This window comes from Manis pentadactyla, chromosome 7, assembly GCF_030020395.1.
Source record: "Manis pentadactyla isolate mManPen7 chromosome 7, mManPen7.hap1, whole genome shotgun sequence".
NCBI classification, from domain to species: Eukaryota; Metazoa; Chordata; class Mammalia; order Pholidota; family Manidae; genus Manis; species Manis pentadactyla.
The window spans coordinates 113,240,963-113,256,958 of record NC_080025.1 but is presented as its reverse complement, the minus strand read 5'-3'; the positions used below and the strand labels follow the sequence as shown (position 1 = coordinate 113,256,958).

At 33.7% G+C, this 15,996-nt stretch overlaps 1 protein-coding gene across 1 annotated transcript in view; it reads left to right on the top strand.

Moving 5' to 3' along the window:
* The window catches only part of BMT2 (base methyltransferase of 25S rRNA 2 homolog), a 97,295-nt gene that overhangs the window by 66,892 nt on the left and 14,407 nt on the right, over positions 1-15,996 (top strand). The window contains exon 4 of the mRNA XM_036875599.2: positions 8,949-9,063. Coding sequence (XP_036731494.2) covers positions 8,949-9,063 — 115 coding nt within the window. The remainder of the gene's footprint in view (positions 1-8,948; positions 9,064-15,996) is intronic.

The following is a 15,996-nucleotide window of genomic DNA, read 5'->3' as shown; positions in this document are numbered from 1 at the left end:
CACTGACCTGTTGACAGAAATAGCATCATGCAAGACTATTTGATGAAATGTACTTTAGGAAAAAAATGTCCCTAAATAATTAACTCCATGAGCCAACATTTGTCTTCTCTTTTACTTGTTAAGGCTTGACTTCAACTACTTAAAGCAGATTTTATTTAGCCCATAATGAACTCTTAATCAGCATACTTAATCTCCCTGCAAAATATTTTTTGTTCTTTCTTGCCAAAATGTGGAGTGGAAGTGTCTGGCTGCTAGGCATTGCCATCAAAGTCAGTAATCTTTAGCAGTCAGAAATTCGGGGATTTGAGATACATATAGAAATGAGATGTATTATATGAAAAGTGTTAAGAATGAATTGCTAAATAAGTGATATTCTGATCAGTGTCAAAAATTGTCTTTTTATCTGTTTTTCTGCTTTTCCTTGAAGAAATGATGGAGACAAGAGGACAGTTGGAACTAATGTTTTTATGTGCTTCAAGGCATCTTGTAATGATTTTAACACACTTGTCATCTGTCAGACCTAAAAGTTGGCTTTAGAAAAATTTAGAAAATGTATTTGACTATCATGAGTTCAAGGAGTGACAGTGCTATTTACATACTGACTCTCAAAAATACATTTTCTTTTTCTCTCCCCAACCTTTAAAAGATATGAGATGAAAATTTGTTTTTCCTCTTGCCCTCTTTCAAACCAGCAGGAATAATAAGGGCTAAATCATTGATTTTGACCCTTTTAACCACAGAACCTTTTCTTCAGAGGAAACATTTATGGTCTGGTCAATGGATATAGAAGTTGTAGCCTTCCATTATCTCCTATATCTGTTTTTGTTGGCTCTTGGAATTTAGAAAATACCTACAGTTCTGTAGAGAGTACTTTGGGAAAATCACTGTTTAAACTGCATACTTGGGTAAATATTGCCAGGTTATTTTATGTAATGAGCAAAAAATTTTACTTAGTGTTTACAGCTTCCTCTTAATATGTCTTGAAAAGGTCAAGATGCTATTGTTGACACTGGCAGCATTCCAGACAGAAAATTATGTAGGAAGTAAAATTCTGTATTTACTTATTAAGCTACTTAAACAGCAGGATGGGAATTGAGGGAGAGAGAGTAAAGAAATGTGGTCTTACAATATAACTGTTTTGGAAAAGAAACCAAAGATAATATTGAGGGAAAACAGCATAGGAAATTTAAATAGAAAGTTGCCAATTGAATAGCCTGTATGTTTTTATATATACATTTTTCTTAATTTTTTCTTAAAACTTTTCTATTGTGTAAAAAAGAAAAAAAATGAAGCTAAAGACCATGAATTCTTATAGTTTTTTAAATGTTTCCAAATACAATTTTAATATTCTGTGCATAAATTTGTCTTAAAGGTACTAAAAGTGAAAATTTACTGAGGATTGCAACTTAACAATTTAAAGATGCGTTAAAATGGGAAGGAATCATAACAAACTTTTTAGCCAAACTTTGTTTTCAAATCAGTGTTTTATCACTTTACAAAATATAAATGAAGAGAGATACTGTATATGTGCTGAAAAAAGGAACCAATCTTAACATTTCACTTAGTTGTCATTTGCTTTCTATTGTTTAGATTTTCTTTATTAGAACTAATTTTTTCCAGGTATTTGCCCTACCAACATTAATAAATTCAGCCATTCCTTTTTGTTTCTCATAAGATGTAGTGACAGATTCTTATTACTTATTTATTGCTCAGTTTTTTTCAGAATCACATTTTCCATGTCAGTACATGACTTTCAAATATAGGGCTTGCATACAGCTTAGTGCACATTTAGAACAATGTGGTAAAATGCCCCAGAGTAGTCTCCAGAGAACAGATATATTCTAACAATGCTGCCATAAACCACAAAATTTAATAAAACTATTTAATGGAGTTATAATACCTATACTACATTCCTTTTGAACATTCTTAATGGTGGTAAATTTTCTATTGTAGTTGAATTTGGTATTAGTTTTTAGAGAGATGTTTTAGTAGAAAATGATAGGCTGTGGTAAGCCAGAGGTTGCTATGGGAAGAGGGATGAAGCATGAAAAGGATAAACTGAGGAAGGGCTGTCTTAGGGTTACAGGTGTCTTGGAAGGGAATTTAAAGAGCATATCCTGACAAAGAGTGCTAAACATGAATTCAGAGATAGAATTGCAAATATTACTTAAAATTCCTAGCTTGTATTCTGATGATGTATATAAATACTAAGTAAACTGAAGTAAAAATAATTATACTTCAATAATATAGTCCAGGGATACAGGACTGTATCTGTTTTAGTCATTGAAGTCCAGAAATTTTATGTAGGCACCTGAGGCAGCTTTCTGCTAAGAGAGATCTGCTTGGTAACTTTTCTGTTCCCATGAAGACCAATTTTGCTTTTTAAATTTGAATTCCTTGAGAGAGATATTTTAATATTTAAAGTAAATCTGCATTTTGCTTAAGTTAGTTTAATTTTCTGTTCCTTGCAATTAAATCAGACCAAGGAAGTGATTTTGTAAACCCGTGTCTTTATCATCACTGCTTATGCATGGAAATTCAGCTGGCCCAAGCAGAATCTGTGAACTACCCCTAGTTGTATCAAAATGTGATTTGTGTGTCATATGTGCATTGTTTTCTACAAGGAAAAGGCCATAAGATTTCATCAGATATTCAAAGAAGTTTGTTACCGAAAAAGATGAAGACCTAGTAGGAGAAAGCCTTAGAGAGAGGTCCCCACAGAGTCCCTCTTCATTGTGTCTTCATATTGAGGCAGTTAAAGACTTTGGCTCATTATCACTGGATATGACAGTGCCATAATTACAGCAGTTTTTATTCTGTGTATGGCATATTAAAAAAGGAACCCCTTGGAGCTTTATTACTATTAGATACATATTAACAATCAGAATAGATTCTTATGAAATTTGGCCATAAAGAAAATTCACTAGGTAATTTTTTTTCCAAATAAGTCTTAATTTTAATCATTTCATTATTTCTAGCTGAAAGTTGATATATAGACTGGTTTGAATTTGGCAAGAGAGTAGTTTTTTATTCTGTCAAGAACTGACCTAAAATTTTAGAATAGTCTTTGGAAGTCATCTGATCCAACCCTTTCATTTTACAGTTGAGGAAACAGACACAAAGGTAAGTAAAATTTCTAAGGTCATTTAGTAGTGAAGCATGAGTAAAGATAAAGTTCTATTATCTGTCTTCAGAGCCTTTTTACTGTACCAGACTTTTGATAATTGTTATTTCTTTTCTCCATTTATAATGTATAGTTAACTCATTTAACCTTTATACAGCACTATAAGGAAGGTGCTATTATTATTCACATTTTAGTAACTTTTCTATCTCTTTGGGGAAAGGACATTGTGATTGTTATATTAAAACATATAAGTCAGTTTGTAACATTGTTATATATATATATGTGTGCTTATTCATGGTAGTTGAGTTAGATATGAGGTATGAGTGGTAGATAAATCAAGGAAAGAGCCATTTCAGATCATACTTTCTTCTTTATTTTCTAGGAAATATGATTAGAGGCTGTTTTGTTTGCTTGCTTGTTTTTGGAAATCAAAGTGAGTTTTAAAACAATGTTAAAGACAAAAAATGGCCCTCTGGCCTTAAAAACTTAAGTACAATATATTAAAAACAATAACTGGGCCACATTTCAAAAGGTGCTTTATGAGTTTCAGAGATTCCATGGAAAGTCTACACATACTTGGAAACATATACTTTTACACATTATGCTTTCTGAGTGGAATGATAGTCACCCACCTCAACTGTCTTTCCCTTTTTTACTGCACTCTCCCCTTCTTGTTTTCTCCTGGGAAAAGCCTGCTAATCTGCAGGTCCCAGCTATGGGTTTCCCTTCTCTCCCACCATTGTTCTTCTATTCCTATAACATTTTATATATATACTCCTCTACTGTTCAGTCATTGAGTTGTTTTCATGTTCTATATTTGCATGTGTGTCATCTTTACTGGTGAATTCCTTGGGTGTCAGAACTCTCTTTAATAGCTCAAGCTCTTAAAAGTAGACAGATACAATAGGTTATTTGATAAATATTTATCAGATAATCGACACGTATAGATTTTAAAGCTGTTTATTTTTAAATGATGCTAAAGGTACTTGGATTTTTTCGTAGAAAATTTGAAATTCTGCTTAGATAAATAATGTCAAATTAATGACTTTTAAGATTATGACTAAACAGTCTTAACTATATGATTATAGCTATTTAATATAATCTTTTAAAAATTACCTTCTAAAATCTAATCTTATTTCTGAATTTAGAACTTTAGTTTTCAGATTGATAGCCCCATACTTACACACCAAATATTAGAACACGTGACCTGACAGATATTTTTTTGTTTTGTATTCTGTGAGTGAAAGGTACTCCGAAATATGGTTTAAATGCCAAGATACTAGAATTCCCAGATCCTTCAACCACAATGAGGAAGAGTAGTTCAGTTGGTACCATTAGGAAAAAATCAAGATCCTATTATACCATTTAAGTATTTCTTCTGTTAAATGATTTTTCCTTACTTTATTTTTGAATTCCAGGTATTTAACCACCATTTAACTTACAAATACAAAGGGCTTTTCCACCAAGTCAATATATACTATGAGAATTTGCATAAATTTAGTAATTGTTGAATTTTAAGTATTGGTGCTTCAAATACAGAAATATTGGTGTCTGGATTTAGTCTTTATCAATAAAAATCATCTTACTTTGGACTATGTGGTTACTAATCCTGTAAGAATCTGTTAAGGGTAAATCTGAGATAGACTAGGATAGCTTTGCATAGAGTACTGATAGGAAAGAATTGTTTTTCTCTTGCAGAAAAAATTTAGTGATAAAAATGAGAAAATTGGGTAACTCAAAGTCATTTTAGTCATTCAACTAAGTAAAATGAACCTATCTCTGATTTTGTCACCTACAAAAATCAGGTATTTAGGCATCCTAGTTATTGTATATATATCAGATTACTTATTCTCATCACTACTTTGAAATTATAGTTATTAGATTTGCTGTTAGATCCTTATTATTTAATGTGTTATTAAAGAAGTATATGCTACCATACCAGCTTTTTAAATAATATTTTGAGAATTGGATTTCAGTATATGATTTCAGTATATTCCTTTGTAATTCAGTTAATTCATTTAAAAGCATTAGTTTGAAAAAGAATCCATATACTTGACCAGACTGCTGAAGGGGCTTATGGTTCAAAAATATTTAAGAATCTCTGACTAGAGGAATAAAGTACACCTGGTTGTATGATGATAGATTCTTTTTTTCAGAATTCATGGTCATTCAAAATTTGGATCATGTAAATATTCACGGGAATTCAACAAGTTCATTAATTAAAGTCACAATTACCTCTTGCAGAGAAACTAATATTTGAAAACATTAAGGAGCAATGAACCTGTATTTCCAAGTAGTTCCTCTTATTTTGTGTTATTACAAGTAGCACTGTGATGTAGTGTCTACTTTTTAAATAATTTAATGAATTGATTCTAAAGTTAAATTCCTGTAACATGTATTGCACATGTTAATACATAAGTAAGGTCCATCAGTTAAGATCACTCAAATTTGACTTTCTAGCCTTTTTTGATGAAGAAACTTCCAATTCTTTAATAGATTAGAGCCTATTTTGCCCTTAGCACACCTAATGTATTCACATAATATAGTACTTCTGTATCAGTGAACAATAATGAAACAGTACTTCTACTTATTTAAATAAACTTAAAAAAAAATCTCTCAAATTTCTCAAAAACCTCTTGCAATTTTTTTTTTATTGTTGGATAAGTGTTTTTAGAAATGTGAAAGAGCTGATAAGGTGAAAATGCAAATTCTGGCAGGTAAACTGAGAGGAGAGCACAGAGCTGCTTTTGCCCTGAGAGCATCTGTCCAAATAGGCAAATTTGAACTATGGTTTTTATATTTCACTGATAGAGTAAAAAGTAATTACTAAGCATGTATGGAAATAAGTGACCATGATATAAAGCCAGAAGACAGCATCAGATACTAGAATTACAAGTCACAATTTATAAAATAAACTTTTTTTTTTTTAAAGAATTGCTTGAAAATTTCTGCAGGAACTAGAAACTTTAAGGACTTACTAGCCATTTGAAAAGCAAAAATTAAAAGATTAAATTCTACAGATGAAAACTAAAATAATTAGAATAACTCAGTGTATGGCATGAATTGAAGAGGAAATTATTTAACAGTGAAACAGATTAAATGAAATTATCCAGAATTTAGCCACATATAGACAAAATACAATATAGAAAAAAATTTAAATGTTTAAAGACATGGGAAGTAAGAAAGTCTTAACTTCTTATTGGAGTTGCAGGAGGAGATGAAAGAATGTGAGAGCACAAACCATTACTAGATTCTAAAGATATATTTCAAGCAGAAGGAAAATGATCCCAGAGGGAAAATCTGAGGCAAAAGGAGGAATGAAGAACCAAAAAAACTAGTAACTCTGTTGGTGAATCTAGATAAAAATTCATAAAACAATACACAAAAAGGCTTATTATAAGTTGTATGATTAATAGAATTTATGTGTTCTCAAGCATTTGTCTGGTCTGGGAGATGGCTAAAATTAATCAATAGTTGAGTAAACATTTTTTTAAAGGAATAGAAATAGTAGAACTTTAAAATCAGCAATATGAAAAAAACGTGGAATTCTTAAAATTTAAAAGGAAAATTCTAAAACCACTTTTCAAGTTTGGCTATATAATATATTCACTTGGGGAACTTCTAAAAATCCTAATGCCCAGACTCCATCCTACATCAATTAAATCAGAATTTCTTATTGATTTTAAAGCACCCAGGGTGATTCTAAGGAAAGGAGTGGGATAAAGAAACAACAGATAGAAAGTACAAAGATACTAGATACAAATCAACTTATGCCAGTAAATCACATTAAAAGTAAATGATATAAATAGTTAAAAGATTGTCAGACTGGACTTAAAATTCCAATTTATGCTGCTTATAAGAGACATATCTAAAACATAAGACTTTAGAATAAATATTTCTAAATATAAATGTTAAGACCTCAAGCTCCTGATTAAAAACATAACCCCTACTTATTTCATTCCTTTTCTGGGAAAAAAATCAACTTCACATTGTTTTGACGTGCAGTGTCTCTTTTGGGAACTTAACCTACTGTCTGTAGTTTTATCTCCCTAATGGGCCCTACAGAAAATATTAACCAAGGTATAAATGAGAGAAGCTGGACAGGTTCTTTCTGTCCTTTCAACTTCAGAGAACCAATATTCTGTTTTTACCCAATTATTTCTCTGTATTTTCTTTATTTTTTACAATGTGTACTCCAGTATTTTAAAGAAAACTATCTTAACATCAATGAAAATGATGTTAAACTTAAAAATAAAACTGTCAGTTATTTTACCAACAAAAATGTGTTTACTCAGGAAGAGCATAGAATTGCAATTCAGAACAAGCAAGCTATGGTCCACAGAAGGAAGAAGAGGAGTGCTCTTTGTTTTGTTTTGTTTTTATTTTTTATAAAGTTATCATTGATATACACTCTATGAAGGTTTCATATGAAAAATAATGTGGTTACTACATTCACCCGTATTATCGAGTCCCTCCCCTCCATACCATTGCAGTCACTGTCCATCAGTGAAATAAGATGCCACAGTCACTACTTGTCCTCTCTGTGCTACACTGTCTTCCCCATGTTCCCCCCCACACCATGTGTACTTATCATAATACCCCTCAAGGAGTGCTCTTTTATAGAAGAAAAGGGGAGTTGGGAGGACTGTTTTAAGCCAAAAGTCTGTCAGAGGAAACTGGGAGACCCGTGTGTCATGGCTTGCTGCTCATGGCTTGAGTTGTGACAGTCTCTATTGGCTGAGCTGTTTCCAGAGGAGATAAAAACTCTTCCTTCCTCCTACTGCATAGTAAAGTAGCCAAAATAGTATGCTACTTTTAAGGTGTCTGTCTCTCCCTTCCTGTGAAGTTTGCAATTGACAAGGAGTAGTGGGCTAGAGAGCTCCAGTTTCAGGCCTCCGGGTGCTATGTCAGGTTTCCCTTTATTAATGGCATATGTCTGAAGTTTAGTTTTATTGTTTCTTTATTGTCTGAACATCAGATTAGGACTGTAGGCTTGGGGCTCAACTCTTGTTGTATATAAATCCATATGAGTTGAATGTGAGTGACTTTATAAAATGGTTGTTTATGATTTTGTTCACCCTTTTTCCTCTCTTCTTTTTGGACATGAAGCTCATGCATACAATAAAAATATTCATAACTTAATACTGTTTTCCCTTTGGTCCTTTTAAGTCATTGAGACAAATCCAAAAACATTGCTATATTGATTGATACTGTGAATTGATTTGCTAATGGAGTCTTTCATGTACAAAGACAGTTTTCAAAGTGTGGTTTGGAGATCTGAGACCCCTGCAAAGTCTCTTGCAGGGAAGGGGGTTATTTCCAGAATAATATTGAGATGTTATTTGCCTTTTTTACTGTCAGTTCTCTCTTGAGTTTGGAGTGGAGACTATCAGAGACTACATGGCACATGATGTTGCAACGGTTTAAATGCAAAAGCAAATAGGAGAATTCATCTGTCTACTGTTAAGCTGGGACATAAAAGAGACTTGAAAAAATATGAAACACTCATGTTTTACTACCTTTTTAATCTAGATTTTTCATTTAAAAAGTATAATTTACATTAACATGTGCAATAAGTTAATTTTTCTATAAATGAATCTTTCATAAGATTATTAGGTTTTTAACATCAAATATGGTATTGATAACTATAATCCTCATAAATGAAAGCTCTTCAGGGCCCTTCATCATTTTTAAATGTATAAAGGGATCCTGAGACCAAGAAGTTAGAGAGCCAGTAATCTATATGATGTTTTATTCTCAAATGTTTGAATTCTTCTTACACTATTTTGTTTGCCTTTGATAAAATAAAATAATCTGTTTTTAGGTTGCTACAGACCTCAGGAAAGATCAGATTACTTGATGTTGGCAGCTGCTTTAACCCATTTCTGAAGTTTGAAGAATTTCTAACTGTTGGCATAGACATTGTACCTGCTGTAGAGGTATGCATAGTTCTGTTTTGGTTTGTTTTGAGACTTGAATATTTTACATGTATATTTACAAAGGAAAAGTACTGTCTTTACATTCCTAATATAGCAAATATATTTCTTGTGTACAAGTTGATAAGAAATTTCTGTTCAAATTTAAGTGTATATTCTGTGAAAATTTTTAAGCATTTAGTTAACCAATATTAATTTGACCAGTACCATGTTTGTCTTTATTTTGTTTTATTCCCTATTTCTCATCTATTGTTAGAAACTTCAGTAGATTTCAGAGATTTCCAGATAGCTGTAGTGTTTGGACTTTTTGTTTTGTTTATTTTTCAAGTTCATCTCTCTTGGAAATGTACTGTGATGTAGAGTCATTATGGACTAGCAGAAAGAGCAAGGGCTTTGGAGTCAGCCAAAACTTTATTAAATCCCAGCTATTTGTACTTACTACATGAAAATTACTTTATTTAGAATGTTTCTTCTACTTTTAAAGTTAGATTTTTTTCTCAATGACATAAGTTCATAATGTTTATCATTTTACTTTTGATATAGCACCAGGCACACACACATACACACAAAATTTATAATTTGAATTTTTTTTGTTACAAAGAAAATATGTGTTTGAGTATAAATTCTTTGGGCTAAAATTTTTTTCACCCCCACTGCTATGTTCCTAGTATCTAGAAAAGCACCTGGTATATTAAATACTCAGTAATACTTCTTTATTAAAATAATGGAATCTTAACTTTCCTAGGTTTGAATATCTGAGCCTCAGTTGTCTCAAGGAGTTAGAATGGACCATACCTCATAGGATTATTAGAATTGTTGTAATGTTTACTTGAGAAAAAGTATAAAGCCCCTAGCAGAGTGCCTGTTACATAGTGTGTGCTATTATTGAAAAGTTCCTGCATGAAAATTCATTTGACTTTCATATAAATCTTTTCTTTAATTTTGATGTGTATGATTATCCACACTGAAAAGAAAGTAACATTGAAGAACAAGGAAAGAACGAGTAATAAAACCATTACTATTATCTCAATTTCCTAAAGATGGACAAATGTTTGCTTTATGGTAAAACAGCAGTTCTTAGCTTATCACTGAAGAGAATGCCTCTGCTCTTGGGAGCTATAGTTTTAAATTGCATAATTAAAATATCAAAAGTTAAAGATGAGGGAATTTTTAAAACAAAAGAAAAACAATTTGTTATATTTAAGGGAACCCCATAAGACTATCAGCAGATTTTTTAAGTAGAAGTTCTACAGACCAGATGGGATTGATATGATATATACAAAGTGTTGAAAGAAAAAAAACTGCCAAGAAATACTCTACCTGGCAAAGTTATTACTCAGAACTGAAGGCCAGATAAAAAGTTTTCCAGATAAGCAAAAGCTAAAGGAGATCACTACTAAACTGAGCTTATAAAAAGTATTAAAGGGACTTCTTTAAGCTGAAAACAAAGGATGCTAGTTAGTAACTAGAACACGCATGAAAGAATAAATCTCACTGGTAAAGTAAATATATAGTAAAAGTCATAGATTAATCACTTATAAAGCTAGTAGGAAGGTTAAAAGACAAAAAGTAAAAGTAACCGATTACAGTAATTAGTTAAGGGGTAAACAACATAAAAAGATGTAAAATGTCATCAAAAAAATAAAATGTAGATGGAGAGAGTAATAATATTGAGCTTTACAAATGAGGTCAAACAAGTTAAAATAGACTGTTACAGATATACATTGTTACATGTAAGCCTCATGGTAACCACAAAGCAAAAACCTATAGTAAATACACAAAAGCTGAAAAGAAATAAAAGCATACCACTAAAAAAGCAAGTCATCAAACCACAAGGGAAGAGAGCAAGAGAAGAAAGGAACAGAGGAACTACAAAAAACAACACCAAAATAATGAACAAGATGGCAATAAGCACATATGTATCAATAATTACTTAAAATGTAAATGGACTAACTTCTCCTAGCAAAAAAATGTACAATGGCTGAATGGATAAAAAACAAGACCCATGTATACGCTGCCTTTAAGAGACTCACTTTAGATTCACTTTATTTTTTTTTTATTTTTTATTTTTTATCTTTTTGTAGATAATTATTTTTTATTGAAGGGTAGTTGACACACAGTATTACATTACATTAGTTTCAGGTGTACAACATAGTGATTCAACATTTATATACATGACAATTCTAGGTACCAGCTATCACCATACCAAGCTGTTACAATATCTTGACTATATTCCTTATGCTATACATTACATCCCGGTTACTTATTTATTTTACAATTGGAAGTGTGTACTTTTTTTTTTTTTTTTTTTTGTGAGGGCATCTCTCATATTTATTGATCAAATGGTTGTTAACAACAATAAAATTCTGTATAGGGGAGTCAATGCTCAATGCACAATCATTAATCCACCCCAAGCCTAATTTTCGTCAGTCTCCAATCTTCTGAGGCATAACAAACAAGTTCTTACATGGAGAACAAATTCTTACATAGTGAATAAGTTACATAGTGAACAGTACAAGGGCAGTCATCACAGAAACTTTCGGTTTTGCTCATGCATTATGAACTATAAACAGTCAGTTCAAATATGAATACTCATTTCATTTTTATACTTGATCTATATGTGGATACCACATTTCTCTCTTTATTATTATTATTTTTAATAAAATGCTGAAGTGGTAGATAAATGCAATATAAAGGTAGAAAACATAGTTTAGTGTTGTAAGGGAGCAAATGTAGATGATCAGGTGTGTGCCTGTAGACTATGTGTTAATACAAGCTAGACAAGGGCAATAAAACATCCACGTATGCAGAAGATTTCTCTCAGAACAGGGGGGGTGAGGTTCTAAGCCCTTTCTCTGTTGATCCCCAATTTCTCACCTGATGACCCCCCTGCAACTGTGCCTGTCTTAGGTTGTTCCTCCCTTGAGGAATCTTACCCGTCTCTGGCTAACCAGTCATCTTCCAGGGCCATACAGGGAAATGTAAAGTTGGTAAGTGAGAGAGAAGCCTTATTGTTTGAAATGGTTAGCTTTTTATTTCTGTGCATATTTATGCCCTGTAGCTTCTATGCCCAGCATTTGTCTTGAGGTATCTTTACCACTTGGAAGAATTATGATACTCGGTAAATTTGATATGAGGCACGAATTCTATTTAAGGGTTGTAATTAGGAAGGAAGAAGAAAAGCTATAGAAGTAGCAGGCGGCAGAAAACATGGGAAGATTGATTATTTCTTTGACATATCTTCTTGTAGAGTAACTTCAGCATGTATAGGTTTTAAGCTACTATTTACATTGCGCACACACATTAACATAATAGGAGTATAGTTACATAACCAAAGCATATCTGTAATTACCAGCCATCTCCAGTGAAACCAAGAAAACCAGTTAGGCACCTTAGGCATTTGTGAAAACTTATCTATGATATGGTGGATATTGTCCAACTGAAACTTGAACAGTCTGAGAGAAATCAGACAAATTAAAACAACCCATTCCTGGGGAATGTTCACATCCCTTATGTTCTTTTAACAGTAAATAGTCTGTAGTTGTAAGATTTTGGAGCGCTACAATTTGCACTTCTCCTAATTCTTGGTTGAGTTCCAGCAGTATAGATCCAGTCAAATTTGTTGTTTTACTGTATGCACAGGCCAGCTTAGATATCTCCTTCATTCCCATGGCAAGTCCAGGAGCTGGTGGGATGAGTGCATCTACAGCTGTAGCAGTGCGTGGATCTTTGTTGGGGTTTTTTGATGATCATCTTCTGGCATGAGTCTTCCAGAGAGTGGTGATGTTGGAAGTTCTTTTTCATATCGTATCTTAGTTCATTTTCGGGGTAGCCCAATTAGGCTTTGATCCTCTGTATAAACACAAAAAGACCCTTTGCCTACACTTTTATATGCCCTTTATACCCTTCTGTAGAACTCATTGGAGGTTATCACACAGGAACTGCCCTTTTTTTGTTTTGTTTTTTTTTGTTTTTGGTATCACTAATCTACACTTACATGACGAATATTATGTTTACTAGGCTCTCCCCTATACCAGGTCTCCCCTATAAACCCCTTTACAGTCACTGTCCATCAGCATAGCAAAATGTTGTAGAATCACTACTTGCCTTCTCTGTGTTGTACAGCCCCCTCCCTTTTCTCCTACCACCCCATGCATGCTAATCTTAATAGCCCCCTACTTCTCCCCTCCCCTTATCCCTCCCTACCCACCCATCCTCCCCAGTCCCTTTCCCTTTGGTACCTGTTAGTCCATTCTTGAGTTCTGTGGTTCTGCTGCTGTTTTGTTCCTTCAGTTTTTCCTTTGTTCTTATATTCCACAGATAAGTGAAACCATTTGGTATTTCTCTTTCTCCACTTGGCTTGTTTCACTGAGCATAATACCCTCCAGCTCCATCCATGTTGCTGCAAATGGTTGGATTTGCCCTTTTCTTATGGCTGAGTAGTATTCCATTGTGTATATGTACCACATCTTCTTTATCCATTCATCTATCGATGGACATTTAGGTTGCTTCCAATTCTTGGCTATTGTAAATAGTGCTGCGATAAACATAGGGGTGCACTGATGTTTCTCATACTTGATTGCTGCATTCTTAGGGTAAATTCCTAGGAGTGCAATTCCTGGGTCAAATGGTAAGTCTGTTTTGAGCATTTTGATGTACCTCCATACTGCTTTCCACAATGGTTGAACTAACTTACATTCCCACCAGCAGTGTAGGAGGGTTCCCCTTTCTCCACAGCCTCGCCAACATTTGTTGTTGTTTGTCTTTTGGATGGCAGCCATCCTTACTGGTGTGAGGTGATACCTCATTGTAGTTTTAATTTGCATTTCTCTGATAATTAGCGATGTGGAGCATCTTTTCATGTGTCTGTTGGCCATCTGTATTTCTTTTTTGGAGAACTGTCTGTTCAGTTCCTCTGCCCATTTTTTAATTGAGTTATTTGTTTTTTGTTTCTTGAGGCATGTGAGCTCTTTATATATTCTGGACTTCAAGCCTTTATCGGATGTGTCATTTTCAAAGATATTCTCCCATACTGTAGGGTTCCTTTTTGTTCTATTGATGGTGTCTTTTGCTGTAAAGAAGCTTTTCAGCTTAATATAGTCCCACTTACTCATTTTTGCTGTTGTTTTCCTTGCCCAGGGAGATATGTTCCAGAAGAGGTCACTCATGTTTATGTCTAAGAGGTTTTTGCCTATGTTTTCTTCCAAGAGTTTAATGGTTTCATGACTTACATTCAGGTCTTTGATCCATTTTGAGTTTACTTGTGTATATGGGGTTAGACAATGGTCCAGTTTCATTCTCCTACATGTAGCTGTCCAGTTTTGCCAGCACCATCTGTTGAAGAGACTGTCATTTCGCCATTGTATGTCCATGGCTCCTTTATCAAATATTAATTGACCATATGTGTCTGGGTTAATGTCTGGATTCTCTAGTCTGTTCCATTGGTCTGTGGCTCTGCTCTTGTGCCAGTACCAAATTGTCTTGATTACTATGGCTTTATAGTAGAGCTTGAAGTTGGGGAGTGAGATCCCCCCTACTTTATTCTTCTTTCTCAGGATTGCTTTGGCTATTCGGGGTCTTTGGTGTTTCCATATGAATTTTTGAATTATTTGTTCCAGTTCAATGAAGAATGTTGCTGGTAGTTTCATAGGGTTTGCATGAAATCTGTATATTGCTTTGGGCAGGATGGCCATTTTGACGATATTAATTCTTCCTAGCCACCAGCATGGGATGAGTTTCCATCTGTTAATGTCCCCTTTAATTTCTCTTAAGAGTGACTTGTAGTTTTCAGAGTATAAGTCTTTCACTTCTTTGGTGAGGTTTATTCCTAGGTATTTTATTTTTTTTTGATGCAATTGTGAATGGAATTGTTTTCCTGATTTCTCTTCCTGTTGATTCATTGTTAGTGTATAGGAAAGCCACAGATTTCTGTGTGTTGATTTTGTATCCTGCAACTTTGCTGTATTCCGATATCAGTTCTAGTAGTTTTGGGGTGGAGTCTTTAGGGTTTTTTATGTACAGTATCATGTCATCAGCAAATAGTGACAGTTTAACTTCTTCTTTACCAATCTGGATTCCTTTTATTTCTTTGTTTTGTCTGATTGCCATGGCTAGGACCTCCAGTACTATGTAATGTTAAATAACAGTGGAGAGAGTGGGCATCCCTGTCTAGCTCCCGATCTCAGAGGAAATGCTTTCAGCTTCTCGCTGTTCAATATAATGTTGGCTGTGGGTTTATCATAGATGGCCTTTATTATGTTGAGGTACTTGCCCTCTATTCCCATTTTGCTGAGAGTTTTTATCATGAATGGATGTTGAACTTTGTCAAATGCTTTTTCAGCATCTATGGAGATGATCATGTGGTTTTTGTCTTTCTTTTTGTTGATGTGGTGGATGATGTTGATGGACTTTCGAATGTTGTACCATCCTTGCATCCCTGGGATGAATCCCACTTGGTCATGGTGTATGATCCTTTTGATGTATTTTTGAATTCGGTTTGCTAATATTTTGTTGAGTATTTTTGCATCTACATTCATCAGGGATATTGGTCTGTAGTTTTCTTTTTTGGTGGGGTCTTTGCCTGGTTTTGGTATTAGGGTGATGTTAGCTTCATAGAATGAGTTTGGGAGTATCCCCTCCTCCTCTATTTTTTGGAAAACTTTAAGGAGAATGGGTATTATGTCTTCCCTGTATGTCTGATAAAATTCCGAGGTAAATCCATCTGGCCCGGGGGTTTTGTTCTTTGGTGGTTTTTTGATTACCGCTTCAATTTTGTTGCTGGTAATTGGTCTGTTTAGATTTTCTGTTTCTCTCTGGGTCAATCTTGGAAAGTTGTATTTTTCTAGGAAGTTGTCCATTTTTCCTAGGTTTCCCAGTTTGTTAGCATATAGGTTTTCATAGTATTCTCTAATAATTCTTTGTATTTCTCTGGGGTCC